The sequence below is a fragment of the Protobothrops mucrosquamatus genome, unplaced genomic scaffold (assembly GCF_001527695.2).
Source record: "Protobothrops mucrosquamatus isolate PMUCROS unplaced genomic scaffold, P.Mucros_1.0 scaffold77, whole genome shotgun sequence".
Classification (NCBI taxonomy): Eukaryota; Metazoa; Chordata; class Lepidosauria; order Squamata; family Viperidae; genus Protobothrops; species Protobothrops mucrosquamatus.
The window spans coordinates 931,015-956,764 of NW_015386454.1; the positions used below are offsets into that span (position 1 = coordinate 931,015).

The 25,750-nt window shown below is 39.7% G+C and overlaps 1 protein-coding gene across 2 annotated transcripts in view; it reads left to right on the top strand.

Annotated features, from left to right (window-relative positions):
- The window catches only part of CYFIP1 (cytoplasmic FMR1 interacting protein 1), a 76,337-nt gene that overhangs the window by 15,379 nt on the left and 35,208 nt on the right, over window positions 1-25,750 (top strand). For both annotated transcript variants that reach the window (XM_015812286.1, XM_015812285.1), the window contains exons 5-10: window positions 10,197-10,298; window positions 15,574-15,755; window positions 21,466-21,562; window positions 21,813-21,941; window positions 22,896-23,000; window positions 23,567-23,658. In XM_015812286.1, coding sequence (XP_015667772.1) covers window positions 10,197-10,298; window positions 15,574-15,755; window positions 21,466-21,562; window positions 21,813-21,941; window positions 22,896-23,000; window positions 23,567-23,658 — 707 coding nt within the window. The remainder of the gene's footprint in view (window positions 1-10,196; window positions 10,299-15,573; window positions 15,756-21,465; window positions 21,563-21,812; window positions 21,942-22,895; window positions 23,001-23,566; window positions 23,659-25,750) is intronic.

Genomic DNA, 25,750 nt, shown 5'->3' on the forward strand with positions numbered 1-25,750 from the left:
CATTGAAATTGTTCCAGGGGTTAAGTTACTGAAGCCAAAGCTTTACTCGATGACCCCTAGGGAGCTAGACGAATTACGGGCTTTTATTGACAAAAATTTAGCTCGAGGTTTATTCAACATGCTTGGCTTAGGGTGGCTGCCCCCGTCCTATTCCAAGACAAGGACATATAGAGGATTGAATGTGGTGTGCATGGAGAATGTGTACCCTCTTATCTCATGAAGGACATGTTGGCCCACCTGGCCAAGGGGAGGATTTTCTCCAAACTAGACTTGCGGGAGGCTTATTACTGTGTCAAGATCAGGGAAGGGGATGAATGGAAAACTGCTTTTAACTGCCCGCTAGGCTGCTTCCAATTTAAAGTGCTCCCCTTTGGCTTGTAAGGAGCACCTGCAGTGTCCATGCAGCTGATAAATGAGGTGCTCCATGAACATTTATACAAAGGGGTTCTAATGTAACTTGATGACACTCTAATTTACACAGAAACAAGCATGTGAGACTAGTCAGGGCCATTTTAAAGAAGCTTCGCCCAACCAGACTATATGCCAAATTAAGTGTGAGTTTCACAAAGTAAAGATTGATTACATGGGCTACCACATTTCCCATGAGGGGGTTGATATGGACCCAGAAAAATTGTTGACAGTGTTAGAATGGGTGCCTCCACACATCAGGAAACAGTTGCAAAGCTTCCTAGGATTTGCCAACTTTTACCGACAATTCATCCCCTGTTTTGCTCAGATAGCCCTCCCCATTACCAACTTGATAAAGACAAAAAAGGGGGACAAGCCAAAACCCAGCCAACACTGTTGAGTTGGCGACTGCTGCCTGTGGATGGCTCTAGATTGAGCTGATACAGGCAAAAGAAAAAGAAAAGAAAAAAGATTTCTTTCTCCCATATATGGGCTGACAGGGTACATCAAAAAACACTCAAGGTAAATCTCCTCCCCTTGTCTCTTCCCTCCTTGATACAGCTGACAAAGTGAGAAAGAGCCTGTGGCCTAGAGGTTAACACACCTGCCTAACATGCAAGCAGCCCAGGTTCGAATCTCAGAAGGGTATGTTTGGCTGAAGAGAACTAAGAAGCTCGAAATAGCTATTCCAATTCTCCCTTTATTCTTTGTTAGCAATCTAAAAAATGTATAACTCTTATAAAAACTAATTATATATATATATATATATATATATATATAGGTCTTTAGTTTTTCGGGTTTTCTCCCGCGTAGAATTAGAAGTGTCTTGACGACGTTTCGACGAAGTCACATTCGTCATCTTCAGGCTGGTGTCTTCAGCTTCGTGCTTCTAGGAGTAGTGTGATTTTATATATATATAAAATTAGTTTTTATAGGAGTAGGGATTGGGGTTGTGATTTGGGTTAGGGTTAGGGTTGGAGTTAGGGTTTTTACAAATAATATTTTCAATATTTAACAAACAGTATAATGTCTGGATTCATGTATATAAAGAAAAAAAATGAGTAATAATTATCATAAACAATATGTTAATTAATCGCTCGATAGTCTTGCTAATATGTATTCAAAGTTACATATCACATTCCTTTCTCTCTAACTCGTTTTTCTAGCCATTGATAAAAATCCCATGTTCTAAAATACACTGAGTCTTCTTTCTCTTATCTTTAATGTTAATCTATCCATTTCTGCACACTCTAAAATTTTCTTAATTCTTCTTCAGTTGGTAAATTTTTATTTTTTCAATATTGGGCAAATATAATTCTTGCTGCAGTTAGTATGTGTAGAATTAAATATATACAGTCTTTCTCATAATTTGCTTCTATTATTCCTCACAAAAATAATTCTGGCTTAAAGTCTATTTGTTTTTTAGTCATTTTCTCCAATCATAAATATATTTTAAGTCAAAATCTTTTTGCTTTAGGGCATGTCCGCCAAATATGGTTATAAATACCTGGTCTTTGTTTACATTTCCAACACTTGTTTGAAGTATTTTTAAACATTTTTGCTAATCTCACTGGTGTCGTATGCCATCTGTAAAACATTTTATATAAGGTTTCTTTATATGCCACTGCTTTAGTTAATTTAACATTTTGCCAGTTTTCTAATTCTATATTATATCCAAAGTTCTTTGCCATATTATCATTGTTTCTTTTTACTTGTTCTTCCTCCATTTTTAAGCTTAACAGATATTTATAGAGTTTCTTAATCAACTTTTCATCTGTTTTTAACAATACCTGGTCAAATTCTGTCTGTTCTTTATAAAATCCCATTGTTTTAACATCTTTTTCATATCTCGTTTGGATTTGCAAATATGGCCACCATGATAGATCAATACCTTGTTCTTGTAATTCTTGTCTGTCTTTCAATTTTCCTTCATTGTCCAAGATACCTTTATAGGTCACAACCTTGTCGTAATTAGTTAAATTTGGGCACGCAAAAACTTCCATTGTTGAAAGCCATCCAGGTATCTTGATGTAAATTTTCGCTTTTATTTTTTCCCATTCTAAAAGAAGTGCATTTCTTATAAAGTGGTTTTGAAATTATCTATGTATTTTATTCCTCCCATACCACAGAAAAGCGTGCCAACCAATTTGTAGGTCATGTGCCTCTAGCTATAATAGTCTTTTGTCTCTAAGCATTATCCATTCTTTAATCCATGTTAAAATAGTTGCTTGGTAGTATAGTATCCAGTCCGACAGTTGAAATCCTCCACTTTCTTTCACTTCTTGTAGCATTTTCAGTCTAATTCTAGCTTTTTTTCCTTTACAGATAAATTTCAGTATTATTGTATTCAGTTCACCAAAAAAGACTTTTCCCAGTCTTACAGGAATCGTTTGAAATAGGAAGAGTATTTTTGGTAAAATATTCATTTTCACTGTTGCTATTCTCCCCAACATTGAAAGTTGTAAGTTTTTCCACTTTTCCAGATCCAATTTTATTTGTTTTAGCAATCTTAGGTAATTATCTTCTTTTATTGTTACGCATCTTGTTGTTAGATAAATTCCCAAATATTTAACTTTTTAAACTGTTTGAAGATTTGTTGTTTTTTTTGCTGGTTGGTTTTTTTGTTTTTTTTTGTTATATTTTTTGTTAGCACTTTCGTCTTTTTTCTGTTTATTTTCAACCCTGCCACTTCTCCAAATTTTTCTATTTTCTCCATAAGTCCAGTGCTTGTTTCAAGTGGATCTTCCAATATAAAAATCAAGTCATCTGCAAATGCTTGTAGTTTGTATTTTTCATCTTTTATTTCCAGTCCTTTAATTTTTATATCTTGCCTAATGTTTCTATTCAATACTTCCAGTGTTAGTATAAATAATAATGGAGATAGTGGGCATCCCTGTCTTGTGCCTTTTTTAATCTTAAAGTTTTCTGTAAAACCTCCATTTACAATTATTTTGGCTGTTTGTTTACAATAAATTGTTTTAATTGTATTTATAAAGTTTTCTCCAAAATCCATTTCCGCTAGTAGTTGAAACATAAATTGCCAGTTAACATTGTCAAACACTTTCTGTGCATCAAGAAATATTAAGGCTATCTGTTTCCGTAGATGAATTTCATAGTACTCTAACACAGGGCTTTTCAACCAGTGGTACGCGTACCAACAGTGGTACGCAAGCACTGGCTGATGGTATACACAGGATGGGTTGAAAAAAATGTTAAAAAAAAGTGTAAAAGTGGATGAGGTGAAGTGGCAGCAGCACTGCACAGGCTTGTGGCAAAGTCAGCTGGGACTGCACGTTGCCTGGGTCCTACTGAGAGCCCAGGATCAAAGCGCACAGCTCCATCTGATTGGTGGCGGCCTTGGGGGTAGCAGGCAGCCTCAAGCAGTCTTCAGTGGAGATTAAGCTGGAGCTGCGTGATGCATTGCCTGGGTCCCCCCTGCCCCCACCCAGATGCCCTCACCTCCCCCAAATGTTTTTTTACTCACCTGCTTTCAGCAGCATTCCCTTTCTCCTGTCCTTCTCAGCCTTCATGTGTTTGTGAGACAAAAAAAAAGTTCCATGAGACTTTCTAACTTCTTGCGAGAAGTTAGAAAGTCTCATGGAACTTTTTTTCTTTTTTACCCACAAACACGTGGCGAAGGCAGAGAAGCAAAAGGAGAAAGGGAGTGCAGCTGAAAGCAGGTGAGTAAAAAAAATGCTTGGGGGAGCTGAGGGCATCTGGGCGGGGGCGCCAACCTTACCCTGCATGGTGGCGGGAGGGTTAACAGCGGGCACGGGGGGGGCAGGAGGAGCTGCGCAAAGCAGGTAGAGGGGAAGCTGGGCAGATTGTGGGTGCCGGCAAGCGAGCGAAATGGGCAGGTGCGCGAATTGGCATGTGCTCAGAAACGCCAATCTCGTGCTCCTGCTCATCTCGCTTGCAGAAAGCTGTAAAGTTTACGGCACCGCCTTTTGGGAGGGGGGAATAAGAATGGGCAAGCTGAGCAGGGTGGGATTGGCAGTTGCGCGTCGTCGCTCCGAATACCATTAGAGGGCATGGGGCGGCCCTCCCCGGCAAGGCCCCGCCCGCTCTTCCTGCCACTCTCATGGCTGCCCTCTGGTCGTTAGGCTTGGCTCTCGTCTGGAGAGCAAGGCCCTTTTTCACTCGCAGGTCAGTGCAGCGATGGGGCTGGAGCCCGAAAATCGCCCCTTTGCACCCAGGGAGGGGCTGCAGCTGCAGCTGGAACTGAATTTTGCCTCGGCGCTGAGGAACCTCCCGGGGTCCAGCCTGGTGCTGAGGCTCCGCCGTGCCCGTAAAAGCTGTGCGCGTGGTTCCGGGCTGCGGCTGCAGCAATGAATGAGCCACTTCCCCACTCGCTGCTTTTCTCCGGCTGCGGCCGCGCGCAACGCACCAGAGGGTGTCCAGAAGCCACAGCTCTTTCCGCGTCCCCGTGCGCTCCTCCGCTGCCTGCGCTCTCCTTCCCCTGTGGAAGAACAACGGCTGTGCTGGGCTCCCGGCTGCACCGAGCGTGACCGCTGCTTCTTTTCAGAGGAAGCAGCCAAGGAGAAGCAGCGGGCAGGAACCGCAGCCGCCACCGTCGCGCAGCCGTCTGGCTTAGCAACAGCGGCGGCGGCCAAACTCCAATTGCCTCCTTTGGGCTCCCGTAGCGCTGGACAATGGGAGGGAGGGAGGGAAGGAAGGGACAAAGAGAGGAGGAAGGAAAGGAAGGAAGGGAGGGAGGGACATTGGAAGGGAAGGAGGAAGGGACAAAGAGGGAGGGAAGGAAGAAAGGAAGGAAAGAAGGAAGGAAGGGACAATGGGAGGGAGAGAGGGAGGAAAGGAAGGTGCCCATGACTCCCACCCCCTCCACCAGAGACTCACAGATCCCTCCCACATCCCCGCCCACACCCCCCACAGGCACCCCGCAACCTGAGTGATGAGCTGGCCATGCCCCCCTGGCCATTGACTTCGCTTGTCAAAAAGTTGCAAAAGGTGATCACATGACCCTGGGACACTGACCGTCATAAGTATGAATCAGTTGCCAAGCATCCGAATGTAAATCACATGACCCTGAGGATGCTGCAACGGCATTAAATGTGAAAAATGGTCATAATTTGCTTTTTTCAGTGCCGTTGTAACTTCAAACAGTCACTAAGCGAATTGTTGTAAGTCAAGGACTACCTGTACTTTATCATTTTTTTCCTCTCTTTTTTTTGGTCAAGTTTTTGACACCTTGCTGGGCGATTGGTGTTACTCGGATATTGCCTTATCCTAAAAGTGGTACAATGGGTGAAAAGGTTGAAAAGCCCTGTTTTAGAGGGTGGGAAAAAGACGTTCTCTTCCCTCTCTCCTCGCAAGGGGAAGAAGTTTCAAGAAGCTTTTTACAGGAAAATACTTGGGATACAAAGAAGGTAGGATCTCACCCAGTTTCTCCGTGGTGCTTTCGAAGTGCTTGATAGTAATTTTGGCCTTGGCTGGAAACGGCATTAGTGATGGGCCACGTGAATGGCCGATCTTTTCCCGATCAGTTAAAAGAGCTGCCCTGGATCAAACGGGAGGGCTGCCACCCTTCCGCGATCAGTCGGGGCTCCTCTTCATGCTCATCACTTTCGATCCTTTTCAGGGTCCCCCGGCGGGAGAAAACTGGACGGCGGAGGGAACGATCACCTCGCAGGTCCGCCAGCGCCACGATCACAAACCGGAAGCCCAAAACCCAGCCAACCTTTGAAATAGCATATGGAATGTCAGACAGCATTCAAAAAACTCAAAAGACTCTTTTCTACCGAACTGGTGCTAAAGCACTCAAACCCCCAAAAACCTTTTGTCATCCAAGCCGATTCCAGCAACGTCACGGTGGGGGCCGTGCTATTGCAAAAGAATGAGTAGGGGCAATTACAACCATGTGTTTACACGTCAGAGAAGCTAACCAAAACTCAACAATACTGGGTGCTGCGGGAGTAGGAGTCTTATGCAGTCAGGTGGGCCCTCTTCTCCTGGAGAAATGTTCTAGAGGGGAGTAAGATCCCATTCCTGGTCTGGACTGATCACAAAAATCTGGAGGCTTTAAAAGCCCCTTGAAAGTTATCCCCTAAACAAGCACAATGGCCCAGTACTTCCAATGGTTCAATTTTATCTTACGCTATTTACTGGGGGGGGGAACTTCCTTACAGATGCCCTGTCAAGGATGCCGCAATACAGTAGGTAGTCAAGGAGGTAGTCAAGCCTATCCTATCCTCCCTTCACATCAGCTAGCCATCCAAGTAACCACAAGGGCACAGCAGAAATGAAAGCCACTTGTGGACAATGCAGTTGCAGCAGCTTTCAAAAAAGCCATGGAAGGGAATGAGTGGTTTAGCAGTCACAAAAACCTCTGTTCTATGCAAAATGGACTGGCCTGGGTAGGTGGAAAGTTATATGTGCCTGCCAGCCAAAGGCTCAAAACAATGCAAATCTGCCATGATTCAAAGTTAGCAGGGCACTTTGGATTTGTGAAAACCCTACATCTACTCAAGAGACAGTTCTGATGGCCTTTGCTCAAAAAAGATATTGAAAGATATGTTTCTAGCTGCCCTATATGCGCAACCACAAAATGAAGGCAAGGGAAAATGCCAGGGCAGCTTCAAACTGTAGCTGAGCTGTCAGCACCCTGGAGAGAGATCTCCATGGACTTTATGAAACTTCCCGAGAGCATGGTAATTTATGTCATGATGGACCTGTTTTCAAAACAGGTACATTTCATTCCCTGTTAAAAGTTTCCAATGGCCAAGAGGTTGGCAAATATGTTCCTGCATCACATTTACCAGCTGCATGGAGCGCCGTAATGTATCATTTCGGATAGAGGACTCCAATTCACATCAAAGTTCTGGAGAGCTTTTTTGGACCTCTTAGGAACCGCCCAAAGTCTTAGTTCTAGTCACCATCCACAAACGAATGGTGGGACATAATGAATGAACTCAGTTTTGGAGCAGTACCTATGCTGCTTCATTAACTACCAACAGGATGATTGGACCAACCTCCTGCCGCTTGCTGAAATAGCTTACAACAATGCTGTACACACCAGCACGGGCTTCACGCCTTTCCAAGTGGCAATGGGACAAGAATGTAATCCAATGCCTGAGCTACCAACCAAAGACCCAACAATCCCCAGCTTAAAAGAATGGATAGATCAATTAATAAATACCTGGCCAATTGTAGGTAAGGCCCTTGCGGCAGCTAGGACAGCTTACAAAGCCCAGACCAACAAAAAGAGAATAGAGCTTAAACCGCTCCACATTGAGGATCACATATACTTATCCACACGATTCCTACAATTCTTGCAACCCTCAAAAAAGTTATGGCCAAAATATGTAGGGCCTTTCCCCATAAAACAGTCATAGTAGAACTAGATTTGCCAAAGTCGCTGTGAAAAATCCACTCTGTTTTTCACTGCGGTCTACTAAAACTGGAGGTGGTTTCACCCCTAAGGCCAGCACCCCTTCTAGTACCCAAACCCTCATGCTGGAAGGGGAACAACACTTTGAAATCAAAGAAATCCTTAACTCATGCAAGTCACTCAATACTTAGTGCCATGGAAAAATCTCCCTGGGGCTCAGAATGAATGGGTACAAAAGAAACATGTTAAAGCCTCTAAACTACTTAAACACTTCCATGACTGCTACCCGGATAAACCTAATTAAATGTGTAACCTCTATTTTCTTATTCCCTCTTTTTTATTTTCTCTTCTCCAGATGGATCTTCCCCACTTTTAGAAGGGCAGCATGCCATTCTGAGGGGAGGGAGAAGTGATGCTTGGAGATTGAAGATGTTTTTATCTTGTTTCTGCTTTTGCTTTGATGTATCTGCATGGGAATTGGGGAAGGGAGAATGAACCCTCAGGGCCATCTGGTTTGACTCCTTTCAGGCTAACTCCTGCCTGTTACCAAGGTCACAGTGCCAGAGAACAACGTGTTGTCACCTTTTCAGCTCGGAGTTCTCACAGCAACTTCATGCCAGTGTATTAGCTCCGGATGGACTGGGGCAATGGGGTGGGGTTGGACAATGGGTAATTAATCTAATGTTTTCACATGGAAACCTTACAGTTTAGCCTACAACCCTGGAATTGCCTACCTGCCTTCTATCCAAATAGTAATCAGTAGTAATTCACAACATAAGCCTAAGACTGAAAATCAGGCGTGTCAGATGCTATATTTTTTCTATCCTGCTCTATGGAGTAGAGAGTTGGTCTCTTGACAGAAGGCCACCTGAAGAGACTAGAAGTATTTGAAATGTGGATTTACAGGCGGCTGTTACGTATAAGCTGGGTTGACAAGATCAGAAATGAGGTGATAAGCCGCCTGGGAAAGCCAAGGGAAATCATCAAAACAATTAAAAAACAAAAATTAGAATATTTCGGACATGTGATGTGACACCCAGAAAAATACGACATACTCCATTTAATCCTCCAGAGAAAGATTGAAGGCAAACAAGGTGAAGGCAGAAGAAGAACATCGTGGCTTCAAAATCTAAGGGATTGGTTTGGACATAACTCAGCAGCACTTTTTCGTGCGGCTGCTGATAAAAACAGGATCGCCAACATGATCACCATCGTCCAATAACGGATATGGCACAAGAAGAAGAAGAAGAAGTAATTCAGTCCTTTCCTGTTTAGGTCTTCAAAGTCAGCCAAGATCAGATAGATGTTGACATTTGGTGGAGTTTTTCTTACTCACCTATACATTATTTCTATCCACAGGCTTTTAGCCAAGAAACAGAATTAACACTGGAGTAGCAGCTGTATACATAAGCTTCTTTTAAAATTTAGTGTTTTACCCTAGTTTTAAATCTTCAGTTGACAATTCTTTTTCACAGTTTAAGAGATTCTTTGATATGGGGGAAGAAATGATTTGGGAAGCTGTACTTCTGAGCATACATTATAGATAGTTGGATCTTACCTTTTCAGCCCCAGTGAGCAGAAAACAATTTATTCCCTTCAGTTTGCCAATCCAACAGACTAAACACTTAGGTCTATTTGCAGCCCTGCATAGAACAGCAAATATATTTGTTTCTTCATCATTTGGGGATAACATTTCTTTTAAATTTTGCATATCCTGGCATAGGAGATATTGCAGAACACCTGTAGTCCTGCTGTAGTCCTAGACAAGTTCATTTGAGGCTCTTTACTTGAATCAGAATGACTGATTCCTTTTATTATTGGAAATGGTCATATTTGTGAATTTCTCTTTTCCTCCAACTAGTTTTATATTATTATAACCTAGTAATGAGAGGAAAAAATATACAGCCTAACATATTGACAATGGCATTTTTTGTTTGTTATAAGAATCATAAAAGACCAACTGCTCCAACATTGCTCCTATATTGTGTAGGACTAAAACATTTTTTGAAAAACTCTTCAACTTCCATTAAAAAGTAAAACATAACTTGTACATTGTTGCATTTGATGAAATCTGTACTACTATGCTGACAGTTGCAAGAGTTACAGAAAAGTATTATTCTTGAGAAAAGGAATAAATTCATTGAGATCAATACTGCTTTCTCTTATTTCCAACAAAGTAATTAGTCAGTTCCTAAGATTTCTATAAGATCCTTGGGATTGGAAGATATATACTCCAATTATGCCCAGTATGTTTTTATTTGTATAATTCATTAATTTTAAAAACCAGCACTCAGGTAAAATAATTATGAAATCAAATATTCGTGAAAACTGTTATTACCAATAAAAAGAATTAAAAGGTGCCTTTTAAAAAATGAAGTCATATGGCAAAACATGATTTAAAGTTGGGAAAAAAATTCTTTTAACTTCTTTTCCTATTCAGGTAAAATGTAATGAGCAGCCCAACAGAGTGGAAATTTATGAAAAAACTGTGGAAGTACTTGAACCAGAGGTTACCAAGCTGATGAATTTTATGTATTTTCAGGTAAATAGTTATTAATTAAAGAGTATTAATTACTCTTCTCTCTTTCCATCCACCCCCTCCCCCGCCCTTTTTGATGCTCCAGTTCTGGTATTGTCCCTGCCATTATCTGTTGAAGAAGATGATGCTTTATATTGTTCTAAGTAAAGAAGTCTCACAAAGAGTACTTTAAGTGTTTGTATGTGTCTGGAAAAATCTGATCAGTGCAATTTGTGTATATGTTGTTAGTTGCGATGTCGTGTCTGACCCATCGCGACCCCATGGACAACGTTCCTCCAGGCCTTCCTGTCCTCTACCATCTTCTGGAGTCCATTTAAGCTCACGCCTACTGCTTCAGTGACTCCATCCAGCCACCTCATTCTCTGTCGTCCCATTCTTCTATTGCTCTCAATCTTTCCCAGCATTAGGCTCTTCTCCAGTGAGTCCTTCCTTCTCATTAGGTGGCCAAAGTACTTGAGTTTCAACTTCAGGATCTGGCCTTCTAAAGAGCAGTCAGGGTTGATCTCCTCTAGGACAGGCCGGTTTGATCACCTTGCAGTCCAGGGGACTCGCAGGACTCTTCTCCAGCAACATAGTTCAAAGGCCTCAATTCTTTTGCGCTCAGCTTTTCTTATGGTGCAACTTTCACAGCCATACATTGCAAGTGGGAAAACCATGGCCTTGACTATACATACTTTTGTTGGCAGGGTGATGTCTCTGCTTTTTAGTATGCTGTCTAGATTTGCCATAGCTTTCCTCCCCAGGAGCAAGCATCTTTTAATTTCTTGGCTGCAGTCCCCATCTGTGGTGATCTTGGAGCCTAGGAAGATAAAATCTGTTACTACCTCCATTCCCATCTATTTGCCAGGAATTGAGAGGGCCGGATGCCATGATCTTGGTTTTCTTAATGTTGAGTTTCAAGCCAACTTTTGCACTCTCCTTCTTCACCCGTATCAAGAGGCTTTTTAGTTCCTCTTCACTTTCTACCATTAGAGTGGTATCATCTGCATATCTTAGGTTGTTGATATTTCTCCCGGCAATCTTAATTCCAACTTTTGATTCATCTGCCTTTCTCATGATGTGCTCTGCATATAAGTTAAATAGGCAGGGCGACAGAATACAGCCTTGCCGTACTCCTTTCCCAATTTTGAACCAATCAGTGGTTCCGTGTCCAGTTCTCACTGTTGCTTCTTGACCTGCATATAGGTTTCTCAAGAGACAAATAAGATGGTCTGGTATTCCCATCTCTTTAAGAACTTGCCACAATTTGTTGTGATCCACACAATCAAAGGCTTTAGCATAGTCAATGAAGCAGTAGATGTTTTTCTGGAACTCCCTAGCTTTCTCCATGATCCAGCGTATGTTGGCAATTTGATCTCTAGTTCCTCTGCCTCTTCAAAATCCTGCCTGTACTTCTGGAAGTTCTCGATCCACATACTGCTGGAGTCTAGCTTGTAGGATTTGAAGCATAACTTTACTTGCATGTGAAATGAGTGCAATGGTGTGATAGTTTGAACATTCTTTGGCATTGCCTTTCTTTGGAATTGGAATGTAAACTGACCTTTTCCAATCCTGTGGCCATTGTTGAGTTTTCCAAATTTGCTGGCAAATTGAGTGTAGCACTTTTACTGCCTTGTCTTTTAAGATTTTGAATAGCTCAGCTGGAATACTGTCACCTCCACTAGCTTTGTTGTTGCTCAGATTTCCTAAGGCCCATTTCACTTCACATTCTAGGACAGGGGTGTCAAACTCAATTTTATTGAGGGCCACATCAGCATTGCAATTGCCCTTGAGCAGGCGGGTGGATGTGACCAGGGTGGGTGCGGTCTACTGGGTGGGCGTGGATGGAGTGGATGTGGCCTACTGGGTGGGCACGGCCAGCTCTACATTGTTTACGTCAAGGGTGCCTGTGGGGGCTTGGGCAAGAGTATGACAGATCTGAGGGTCTCTGGCAGAAGAGGGTGGGACCAGGGCAAGTGCCAAGGCATGGTCCACTGGAGGAGCCTCACTGTTCCTCTCAGGCCATGCGGGGGGGCTGGATGATGGTGCGGGATGCCCGGAGCCCTGGTCAGCAGAGATCAAACGCCCAGCCTGGCCCTCGAGGACCCGCGGCACCAAGCCCAGCCCCACTTTCCCAAGGGGGCGCCCAGCTGCACTTACCTCCTCAAGGCTGCTGCTCTGTGCTTGCTCTCCTTACCCAGGTTGCTCATGATGGGTACTAGGGCAAAGTCAGAGGGAGGCCTATTCCCTCTCCATGGGAGGAGACCTGGCTGTGTATCCAAAGCTTCCTTAGCAATAGGATGGGAGACCCCCAGGATAGGCCAGGAGGGGGCAAGGAGATGGTGAAAGGGCAGCAGGGCAGGACTAAGGCAGGACTTCCCTCAGACCCTCCCTCTCCTTCTTTCCTTCTTTCCTAAGTACAGAGTGGTGGGAAAATATTTGAGATGAAGGAGGGAGAAAAACAGGCAAGAAACGCAGCTGGGGAGGTGTCACCCTTTGTGAGGAATGAAGAAATGCACCATCTCCTGGAAGTGGCCAGCACATGGCCCTCACCTACTTCACATATCTGGCTTAGTGAGCTCTGGGGGAGGGGATGCCATGAGTCAATGTTACCTGCGCAATGCCACCCAGCCCCCAGCCTGCCCGGTCTCAACAGGCAACGGGGCGTTCTCATAGCGCCAAGAGGCTGAGCTGGGCGGTGCAAATCCCAAAACAAGCATGGGGCCGCCCAGCCCTCAGCCTGCCTGGTTTCAACAGGCAGCGGGGCACTTTCCTCACAGAGCCAAGAGGCTGATCCGGGTGGCGCAAATCCAAAAAGAAGCGCGATGCCGCCCAGCCCCCTGCATGTCTGGTTTCGGCAGGCAGCAGAGCACTCTCTTCACAGCGCTGAGAGGTTGAGCTGGGCGGGGTGAAGCTCGTCAGCTTTGCACCTTGCTGCCTGCTGAAACTGGGCAGGCTAGAGGCTAAGCAACATTGCATTTCTCATCAGATTCGCGCCACCCGGCTGCTTGCCGAAACCAGGCAGGCTGGGGGCTGGGCGGCATCGCACTTCTTTTTGGATTCGCGCTGCCTGGCTCAGCGTCTCGGCACTGTGAGGAGAGCACCCCACTGCCTGCCGAAACCCCTCCCCTGGAGCCCATCAAGCCACATATGTGAAGTAGACGAGGGCCATTTGCTGGCCACTTCCAGGCGATGGTGCATTTCTTCATTCCTCACTAAGGGTGACACCTCCCCAGCATGCACCCAGAGGCAGGGCCGACGCGGCAGGGGCTAGTTCCTCATTGTTTCCAGACGGCCTTGTGGAGCTAAGACAATGCGTTTCAGCATAGATGGCCACCACAAAATTGTACATTGGCTCCCAGCTGGCCTGGGCCAGGGCCAAGGCAGAGGGGGCCGTTTCCTCACTGTTTCCAGAATGGCTTCGTGGCCACATGAAACCACTTTGCGGGCTGCCTCCGGCCCCCGGGCCTTGTGTTTGACATGTTTGTTCTAGGATGTCTGGCTCGAGGTCAGTGACCATCCCATCGTGGTTATCAGGGATGCTAAGCTCGTTCTTGTATAGTTCTTCTATGTAATTTTGCCACCTCTTCTTAATCTCTTCTGCCTCTGTTAGGTCCCTGCCATTTTGGTCCTTTATCATGCCCATCTTTGCATGAAACGTTCCCTTCATATCTCCAATTTTCTTGAAGAGATATTTGGTTCTCTCTATTCTATTGTTTTCTTCTATTTCTTTGCACTGTTCATTTAAGCGGGCATTCTTATCTCTTCTAGTTATTCTCTGGAATTCTGCATTCAATTGGGTGTATCTTTTTCTTTCTCCCTTGCCTTTGGCTTCCCTTCTTTCCTCAGCTATTTGCAAAGCTTCCTCAGACAGCCATTTTGCTTTCTTGCATTTCTTTTTCTTTGGGATGGTTTTAGTTGCTACCTCTTGTACAATGTTGCGAACCTCCATCCATATTTCTTCAGGCACTCTGTCTATCAGATCTAATTCCTTAAATCTATTTGTCACCTCTACTGTATATTCATCAGGGATATGATTTAGTTCATACCTGAGTGGCCTAGTATTTTTCCCTCCTTTCTTCAATTTAAGCCTAAATTTTGCAACGAGAAGCTCATGATCTGAGCCACAGTCAACTCCTGGTCTTGTTTTTACTGACTGTATAGAGCTTCTCCATCTTTGGCTGCAGAGTACATGGTCAATCTGATTTCTGTGTTGACCGTCTGGTGATGTCCATGTGTAGAGCCGTCTCTTGGGTTGTTGTAAAAGAGTGTTTGCTATGACCATCGTATTCTCTTGACAAAATTCTATCAGCCTGTGCCCTGCTTCATTTTGTACTCCAAGGCCAAACTTGCCTGTTATTCCAGTTATCTTTCGGCTTCCTACTTTAGCATTCCAATCCCCCATGATGATAAGGGCATTATTTTTTGGTGTTGATATAAGGTGCTGTAGGGCTTCATAGAACCGGTCAATTTCATCCTCTTCAGCACCAGTGGTTGGGGCATAGACTTGGACTACTGTGATATTGAATGGTTTGCCTTGGATTCGCACTGAGATCATCCTGTCATTTTGGGAATTGTATCCCAGCATTGCTTTTCCTACTCTTTTATTGACTATGAAGGCTACTCCATTTCTTCTGAGGGATTCTTGCCCTTAGTAGTATACCTGATGGTCCTCTGAATTAAATTCACCCATTCCTGTCCATTTTGATTCCTAAGATGTTGATGTTCAGTCTTGTCATCTCTTGTTTGACCACGTCCAGTTTGCCTTGATTCATGGATCTTACATTCCAGGTTCCTATGGAGAAAAGATCTTTACAGCATCGGACTTTCCTTTCATCACCAGATGCATCCACAGCTGAGCGTCCTTTCGGCTTTGGCCCAGTCGCTTCACTCCGGCGCTACTAGTACTAGCCCTTTGCTCTTCCCCAGTAGCATATTGGACATCTTCCAACCTGAGGGGCTCATCTTCCAGCGTCATATCTTTTTGCCTTTTGGTACTGTTCATGGGATTTTCATGGCAAAGATACTGGAATGGGTTGCCATTTCCTTTTCCAGTGGATCACATTTTGTCAGAACTCTCTGCTATGACTTGTCTGTCTTGGGTGGCCCTGTATGGCATAAGCTCATAGCTTCATTGAGTTACGCAAGCCCCTTCGCCATGACAAGACAGTAATCCATGAAGGAGAATTTGTGTATATAGTCTGGTTCTATTGGCATCCTATTGTACTTGCAATTAAGAGGGGAATAGCTTGCCCTTTGTGTTGTTGTTTTTTAAATATGGATTTATTTTTATCCACAGAGAAATGCCATTGAAAGATTCTGTGGAGAGGTGAAACGTTTGTGTCATGCAGAAAGGAGGAAGGACTTTGTATCTGAAGCTTATTTGATCACTCTTGGAAAATTTATCAACATGTTTGCTGTTTTAGATGAGCTGAAAAATATGAAATGCAGTGTGAAGAATGACCATTCAGCCTACAAGCGGTGAGAGGTTTTTTTAAAAAAAATAACAGAAGTACAATAAGAAATATAATGCTAAAAAAATAAGAAAATTGGTTTCATCCTAGTATTAACCAGTTACAAACTTTATAAACAGTCATTTTTTTCTAAGCTTAGCGTTGGGTCCTGCTGACTTCTAATAAAATAAGTTAATTTTTGCAAGCAATTGTACTTTATTTATTAAATGTATATGGCCCATCTCAAATACCTGACTTTGGCAAGCTAACAAAAACAGAAAAACAACTTATAAATGTATGAAAAACATAAATAGCAGCTCGGCAAACAACTTACAATAACTTAATGATCATCTCAATTAATACAACCCAGAAACAGGCACACCCATACAATCAGGGCTCCAGGTTCAATAGCAAAACAGGCCTTTAAGGCTTTGCAAAACGCCAGCAAAGTCAGGTGAGTCTGATTGTCATGTTTTCTCATGTTTTCATAAATTCTGTGCTCTTCTGTGTTTTACAATGTTTACTTTGCTAATATTGGTAGAATGAATATATGTTGGAAATCTAAATATGTTTTCTAAATAGCACATCAATAACTAGAATTTCCCGGTAACTGGTAGCAGGTCTTTTACTAAATATTCCATAAGCATCAATCCAGGATAATGGATATGCCACCAGAATCATCTTACAGGGGAGATGGGTGGCATAAAATTTAAATGAATGAATGAATAGTATATTTGACCAAAACATATGATGAAAATCTGCTTCAGCCGCTTGCTATCTCTTAACAATAATACAAATCATTGCAGTATATTTTGTTTTATTTAAATGGAGCCAGATACCAGTGAACCATAGTACATATTTAAAATGGACTCACTTTGCGGTATTCTCCCTTTAGGGGAAAAAACACTAGGATAAAAGTACACTGGACAGTTGGACCACAAGGTGGCAATAGTTTACTTTAGTCATATGCCATTGTTCCTGTTGAAAAGATATACATAGAACTTTGGTACAATTGTTTCATTTTATATATCTCACCTGTGCAAAAGAACTTCATAGTTTGGTTCAAACTGAAATATTAATGAAGCTAAACCTTTGTTAAAGACATAATAATAATAATAATAATAATAATAATAATAATAATAATAATAATAATAATAATAATAATAATAATAATAATAATAATAATAATAATAATAATAAAAAAAAAGTTGGAAGGGACCTTGGAGGTTATCGCGTCCAACCCTCTGCTCAGGCAGGAAACCCTACACCATTTCGGACAAATGGCTGTCCAATCTCTTCTTAAAAACTTCCAGTGTTGGAGCATTCACCGCTTCTGGAGGCAGGTTGTTCCATTGGTTAATTGTTCTAACTGTCAGGAAGTTTCTCCTTAGTTCCAGGTTGCTTCTCTCCTTGATTAGTTTCCATCCATTGCTTCTTGTCCTGCCTTCAGGCACTTTGGAGAATAGCTTGACTCCCTCTTCTTTGTGGCAGCCCCTGAGATATTGGAACATTGCTATCATGTCCCCCCTCCTCCTTCTCTTCATTAAACTAGGCATACCCAATTCCAGCAACCGTTCCTTCTATGTTTTAGCCTCCAGTCCCCTAATCATCTTTGTTGCTCTTCTTTGTACTCTTTATAGAGTCTCAGCATCTTTTTTACATCGTGGTGACCAAAACTGGATGCAGTATTCCAACTGTGGCCTTACCAAGGCATTGTAAAGTGATATTAATACTTCACGTGATCTTGATTTTATACCTCTGTTAATGCAGCCCAGCACTGTGTTGGCTTTTTTGGCAGCTGCAGCACACTGCTGACTCATATTTAAGTGATTGTCCACTAGGACTCCGAGATCCCCCTCACAGTTACTACTATTGAGCACGGTACCCCCTTTGGTTTTTCTTGCCTAAATGTAGAACCTTACTTTTTTCACCATTGAATTTCATTTTGTTAGATAGCGCCCAGTGTTCAAGACTGTCCAGGTCCTCCTGTATCTTAAGCCTGTCTTCTGGAGTGTTGGCTATTCCTGCCAGCTTGGTGTCATCCACAAATTTGATGAGTTCCCCATCTATCCTCTCGTCCAAATCCTTGATGAAGATGTTGAAGAGTACTGGGCCTAGAACAGAGCCCTGGGGCATCCCACTATACACTTCCCTCCATGTAGATGCAGTTCCATTGAGGACCACACGCTGAGTACGGCTGGTCAGCCAACTACGAATCCATCTGGTGGTGATGCTGTCTAACCCACATTTTTCTATCTTATTGAGTAGTAGGTTGTGATCTACTTTATTAAATGCGTTACTGAAGTCCAAGTAAATTATATCCATAGCATTCCTCTGATCCACTAATTTTGTCACTTGGTCAAAGAATGCAATAAGGTTTGTCTGGCATGATCGTTTTTGACAAACCCATGTTGGCTTTTAGTAGTGATTTTGTTTTCTTTTTTAAAAATATGTTTTATTATTTTTTTTACATAATCATCTTAATATTTGGTAAACATCATGTTGTCTGGGTTTATATTTAAAAAAACAACAATTAATTTCTATAATTCTATAGTCCACATAATAGCTTTGCTTGATGTTCTCTTTTGCCATCTTTGAATTAACACAATTCTTATTATTTGGATAAATAACAATTAAATATAGACATTTTTCTAATATTTCTGCAAATAATAACCACATTGATATAAAACTTCTTTTCTAACTGATTATCTTGATTGCCTTATCATAGATCCTGTTTAAAATTCTTATTTCAATTTGTTTTCCCCACAATATTCAAAACATTCTTACTGTTAAGATTTTCATTATACTTAAGTATTTAAGTCTTTTTCCTCATACAGGTCATCCCAACACTTTTAAATTTCTCTTATCTTAAAAAAAGAAAAAAAAGAAAAGAAAAAGAAATAAGAAGATAGTATACTACTTAACATACATATCCCTCTTAGACTAATGTACATTTATATCCAGAATTTTTCTCTTCTTTTTAACCATATTCAAGCATATGTTTAATTTTTAAGTGTTCCATTTAAATAAATCCAATTGTCTAATCTTTTAGATCTAATCAAAGCATTTTTATCCATTCGAAGTTTTTTCAAAATCAATTTCACTTAAGTATCTAAAACATTTCCTTTATATAAACCATTCCAACATTTTTATATTTCTCATATCAAAAAATAAAACACAAAGGAAAAAAGAAAGAAAAAATGCTATATTACTTGAGGGACTCATCCCTCTTAAACTAAAATTCATTTATATCCAAAATCTTTCTATTTTTTTAACCATATTCAAACAGATGTTTAATTTTCAAATATTCTCTATGATAGATCCCATCATCTAATTTCTTGATTCTCACTTTAGCCTTTTTATTTTGCCAGACATCTTTCCTGATCAATATGTTTCTCTGAATCAGAGTCTTCCCATAGTCTTGTGGATGTTGTTGTAGGTACAAAAGACAAATCAGGTGAGATGGTTTTATAGGAAAGTTTTGCCTCTTCATATTCATTGAAATTTTTTTCCTTTCTTTCTCTTAATTTCTCATCATTTTTTGTCTCTTAAGTTCTCGTAGTTCTCCTGGTAGCTCCGTAATCCATTTGGTTAAATCTTTTTTCTTGTCCTCAGACTTATTTTGTGATTTTAAAGTATAAGTTATCTTTTCCATGTCCATTATTTCTTGTACATGGCTGTAACAGTTCTAATGGAATTGTTACCTCTGGATCATGTAGATAAATGTTTGGCTTTCCATCTATCCCTTTTCTTACACTAAACCCTGAATACTATAAATCTGTCATGATGGCAGAAGGCTGTCACTTATGATTTGTGGGAAGGTTTTTCCAACAATACCCTTCAGCAAAACCAACCACTGAATTCATCATGTTTTCAGTTCACTGAAGATAATTTTTTTCTGCCCACACAAGAAGGGCATGTATGATATGTACAAGGTCTGCATCTTTTACTATAGTGAAATGCACAGATATTCATTGAATACATTAGGACTTGTTTCTGAGTTTTTACAAGCTGCAGAAACCATCTCTTCTGAGATTACACTTGTCAAAATTTGCCTGGCAGAAATGAGCCAGCTGGTTGATTATGATGTTAGTTATGATTAATGGGCTCATTAACCTGGTATTCATTCATTCTTTCTTTGACAAATACATTACATGCAGGATTTCTTTGTAGGAATCCTATTGTCCCGTAGTATCTGATTGTTTACTCTCGCATTCACAATCTGCTGTTGCCTTTGTGGTTTGGGAAATGAAAAATACCTGAAGGTTTTTTTTTTAATTAGCTCTCAGCTGACAATTGAAAATGACATACTTCTGTTTTCACTTCATTATCTGATATGTTCTTAAAAGATGGGAGTTTGGATTTCCATTCCTTTAAGCGTAATGGTAGTGTCTTTGAAGCCTTAAGTATATCAGGCTTATCCCACATAGGACTTTTTAATCTGTTGTTGAAAGTACTATTTTACTACTACTTTTCTTCTATACTGGTATAAGTTCAATATATAGGTAGTCCTTGACTTACTATCACAATTGAGCCCAAAATTTGTTGCTAAGTGAGACAGTTGTTAAATAAATTTTGCCCCATTTTACGACCTTTGTTGCCACAGATGTTAAATGACTTGCTGCAGTTGTTAATTTAATAACACAGTTGTTAAGTGAATCTGGTTTCCCAATTGACTCTGCTTATCAAATAATCACAAAAGGTAATCACATGATCCCGGGACACTGCAACCGTTATAAATATGAAGCAGTTGCCAAGCATCTACATTTTGATCCTGTGACCATGGGGATGTTGCAATGGTTGTAAGTGTGGAAAACAGTCATAAGTCACTTTTTTCAGTGATGTAACTTCAAATGGTCACTAAATGAACTGTTGTAGGTGGAGGATTATAGTTCTCAGAGTTTAAGTGTAATATCTTGCATTTCAGTCTATTTTGGTTACATGTTTTTAAATCCATTTTTATTCTTACCAAAGATGGGTTAATAACAAGAAATATCTAAATAGGGACTTATATGAAGAAGAAGAAGCAGAGAAAAGGAAGACTATTGATTTCAGGCAATGTGGCTATTCTTTGTTTAGCTAGTCAGCACAAAGAGAGACCCAAAATTAGAAATTTTCTTTAAAAAAAATACAGCAGTAATTTTTAAGGATTAATTTACTAATTCTAATGAGTCTCTTAGATGAGGTATTTTCAGTGTCTATTTCTCAGCATTAGCAACTACCAAGGAAGAAGTTTCACCTTTTCAGTGAAAAGCAAAGTAAATAGGTTTGGTTGCTGAATTGAATACTTGTTTTAATTAAAATGCCTTTAATCCTTTTTACTGGGATTTAAAACTATAATATTTTATAATATAATAAAACTATTGTAATACCATGGTTTTACTTTTACATTGTGATTAGCTTTTCTGCTTTTTACTGATTTACTGAATCTGAGCAGATGCTAACCTTGGCTGATTAAAAAGTGTTGTATATGGCAGGACACAGAATTTATATGGAAACTCTAGAAAATCCAAGGATTGTAGGCTAGGAATATAAGAGAATACATAGTTACAGGTACTATGAATTTTTCCTTTTTACTGATTATTAAAGATATAACCTCTGTATCATAATTTACATAACTGGTTGTGAAATAACATTTATAAATGTAAACAATTTGCTAAGAGTCCGGGAAATCATAAAATGGTATAGTTAGAATTATTTTTGTAGATTTAACTGATTTTTCCTTTTTACCTTGAAAGGGCGGCCCAATTTTTGCGTAAAATGGCTGATCCTCAATCTATCCAAGAATCCCAGAATCTTTCCATGTTTCTTGCCAATCACAACAAGATTACGCAAGTATGTTTTACATTTAAACACTAACATTATATAAATTAACCATTAATTTATTCCATGAATTTGCACTATTCAAGTTTACATTACATTTACAAAATTACATTTTTTGCTGTGTAATTAATAAAAGTATAGTTTCAGTACTTCTAAATATACCTGGTATTATTTTAATAATACTGAATGCTATTCATTTATTCTTTTTCATTGTTTTAGTATGATTTAAGAATATTAAATCACATGTTTTGCTTTATTCTAGTCTTTACAGCAGCAACTGGAAGTAATTCCTGGTTACGAGGAGCTACTAGCTGATATTGTGAATCTATGTGTCGATTATTATGAAAACAAAATGTATCTAACACCTAATGAGAAGCATATGCTTCTAAAAGTAAGTTATATTGCTGGAAACTGTATAAAAACAGGGTAAGATGGTGTGGGGGAGGTGCTGGCAAAGAGTTCACTTCAAATGCTAGTACATCAGAATAATTATTCTGCTTAAATATTTCTACCTTTTTATCCTCTCTTCCATAAAAAGGACAATTTTCTTTTCTTTTTTTTTCTCTTTTCTTTTCTTTTCTTTCTCAGATGAAAAGACCAGAATGGAAGGAATATATCCATGCAATTTGGTCATAACTAGTAAAAGGGTTGCAAAGTAAATGTTTTGGATTCAGTGGTTAGTGGAACAAAATGATTCAGCATTTATTAATTGCATTGACTTTTAGCAAAATGAACGTAATAAGTTTTGAAAATACCAGTGCATTTAGTTCTCAGTGGTGATAGTTGTGTTTAAAATTGAACAAGTAGAGACTATGCAAAGAAGCTAACACAGAAGTTTCTAAAGCATATATCATCCAATATTTAATTGCATATTATAAAAGGCTAACATTGGTTAGCTGATCCCAGTGCATATTGTGCCCTTTTACCAGAGAACAATATCTTTGATTTTTAGCATTTTTGTAAATATGAAAGAAATCCAGCTGCCTACTTTTATTATTTCAGGTGTAATCATTTTTTTCTCTTTCTTCTGATCTTTTTATGCCATATCTCTTGGATTGTAAATTCCTGTGTAACAACTGTCTTGTTACTGATTCTTGTAAACTCTTCTTAGAGCAGGGGTCTTCAAACTTGGCCCTTTTATGACTTGTGGACTTCAACTCCCAGAATTCCTCAGCCAGGCACACTGGCTGAGGAATTCTGGGAGTTGAAGTCCACAAGTCATAAAAGGGCCAAGTTTGAAGACCCCTGTCTTAGAGCTTCTTTGAGCTAAACAGCTAGGTAAAATGCTTTAGATAAATAGAAGCATTCTTGATCTTCAAGCAATGTTCCTATGTTCTTTTTATAGGTGATGGGTTTTGGCTTATACCTGATGGATGGCAGTGTCAGTAACATCTATAAATTAGATGCCAAAAAAAGGATAAATCTCACAAAAATTGACAAGTTTTTTAAGGTTTGTGAAGAATTGTTAACATAAGTAGTAATGTATTTTTATGAACATCTTAGTTTCTTACGCAACTGATTGAATCTATGGGAACAAAATAACAGGCTTATAAGAGTACGTTTTGTATAGAAAGAAAATGCTAAATTTTTTGAGTAATCAGCACAATACTTTTAAGATACTTGAGTGGTTACACATTGACAGCTTTCCAAGCTCTGATTATATACCTACCTGTTATGCTTGAAAGGTATAATAATTCAGAACCTGTTCAGGAGGCATTTTGCCCTGTGGATGTTTTGCCCTGCTTTCTAATTAGAATAGTTGGGTGGTGTTGATATACTGGGTATCATTTACTGGCATTACTGTATTTATCAGGTTTTGGAAAAGCTTATTATATCAAAATTACATTGTATTGTATTATTTTGTGCATATTGTTTTAAATAACACTCTTTACTTGGATCCATGATTTTATGATTGTTTTGTTTTAATTTTATATTTTTAATGATGTATAAGCAGCTTATTTAAAAAGTATGGAAGAATGAAATATTTGTAAGATTTGAATATTTTTTCTTATATAGCAGCTGCAAGTAGTTCCACTGTTTGGTGACATGCAGATCGAATTGGCAAGATACATTAAGACTAGCGCTCATTACGAGGAGAATAAATCTAGGTAAGAGTGAAAAATATCCAGCTATCTTTTTTGAGCATGCTATAGAATTGCTTTATATCATTATGATCAGCATTATTATATCTCACTTAAAATCATGATATGGGTTAATCTATGTCATCTTGATAGCAATAACTAAAGATGTCAGATTTTCATCCTAAGCATCCATCAGTGCTGCTATGTTAAGGAAGGATGGAAATTGCGGTTTGGAGGACCATAGGTTCCTATTCTGAGGGATACACAATTATTTTAATAACAAGAAATGTGCTAGAACTTTTATTTTTTTAATCATTAATGGTACTAGCATATTTGATATAGGCTTAGTTGTCAACCTGAAAGCTTTCTTTGGCTTAAATATAGACTTTATATTTTGAAGTTTGGATAGTTACTAAGTTTGGATAGTACTAAGTCTGCAAGGATAAGTGTACGTGTAGCGTGTGTTTAATGGGGAAAATGCACCATTCTTTTCATTAATATTTGTAACCATCCAGCACTAGGATGGTTATAGAATAAAATCGTGTATTATTCCTTTTCTGATTAGGGCTGAAAGATAGCAGAAGTATGCATAATCACATAGTACTAACAATGGATAAGCCTAATATTGCACAAGTAGACCTCCAGTAATATTATTTTCTCCTGCCATTTTGCAGTATATTATAAAAATATTGAATTTAATTTCTCCTAAATATTAAGCAGACTTTGTAAAGTATAACATTCGCTATGCCAATTTATTCTTTCTATGCTAATATATGTTAGGGCCAAATTGAAGATGATATGGATCACATTATCTCTCTTATCTAGTAAATGAAATTAATATGTGAAATGGCCATTTTCTGTATTTATGCTTAATTCTATTACAATTTGTAATAATTGAGAAATTTCTATTGTGGTTTACATCTACATTTTCCTTTTATGATGGTGTATATTTGCATGCTAGAGCAGTTGTTAAAGATGCCAGTTCAGCAAGAATTTAGTGGAACAAAACTGAGGAAAAGAAGCCAGATGGCTTGTTATATACAACTTCTCCAATTGTACTGGCCTTATTAAAAACATTGTTTTCTTCAGGGTCCTTTTTGTATCATCCCAGCAATAGTTAGCACCACGTGAGGCTGTCCTTAAAGAGCTTTGATTGGTGCAAAATATAGCACCAATTCCTGTAAGGACAATAATAGTTGCCACTGTTTTCTGATCTCATTTTGGAGTTTTGGTTTTAATCTTTAAATAATAATAATAATAATAATAATAATAATAATAATAATAATAATAATATAACGAGTCAGTAGAAACATCAGAAAATTTGTGCAAAGATCAATGGCACAATGGAAGACACAGTTCAGGTCACTGGTGAGAGACTGGGAGAGGTTAACATCAAGAGGTATATTTCAAGGAGATTCATTATCACCATTACTATTTGTTATTGCACTGTTTCCTCTGTCAACAATACTGAATAACTCAGGACATGGCTATCAAACATCAAAAATATCTGCCAGACTATCCCACCTCCTTTACATGGATGATCTGAAGCTGTATGGAAAAACATCATCTGAAATAGAATTGCTGCTCAACACTGTCCGTATATATAGCCAAGATATTGCAATGGAGTTTGGCTTGGACAAGTGTGCCACACTTACTATCAAACAAGGAAAAATAGTGAAAACTGAAGGAATCAAGATGCCCCACAAAAATGACGTTAAGAGTCTGGATGAGGAACATTACTACAAATACTTGGGTATCCTTCAAGCTGACAACATCAAGCACACTGAAGTCAAGAAAAAGATTAGAGGTGAATACATAAAGAGAGTGAAGAAGATCTTAAAGTCCAAACTTAATGGAGGAAATACCATAAAGACAATCAACACCTGGGCAATTCCAGTCATTAGATACACAGCTGGAATAGTGGACTGGACTCAAGCAGAACTAAAAGCAATGGATAGGAAGACCAGAAAAATAATGACAATGAATCATGCCCTTCATCCACGAAGTGACATTGACAGGCTTTATCTACCAAGGCAAATAGGTGGGCGTGGAATGCTGCAAGTACATCAGATGGTTGCAGAAGAAAAAATGGCTTTGGAAGAATATCTGAAGGACAATA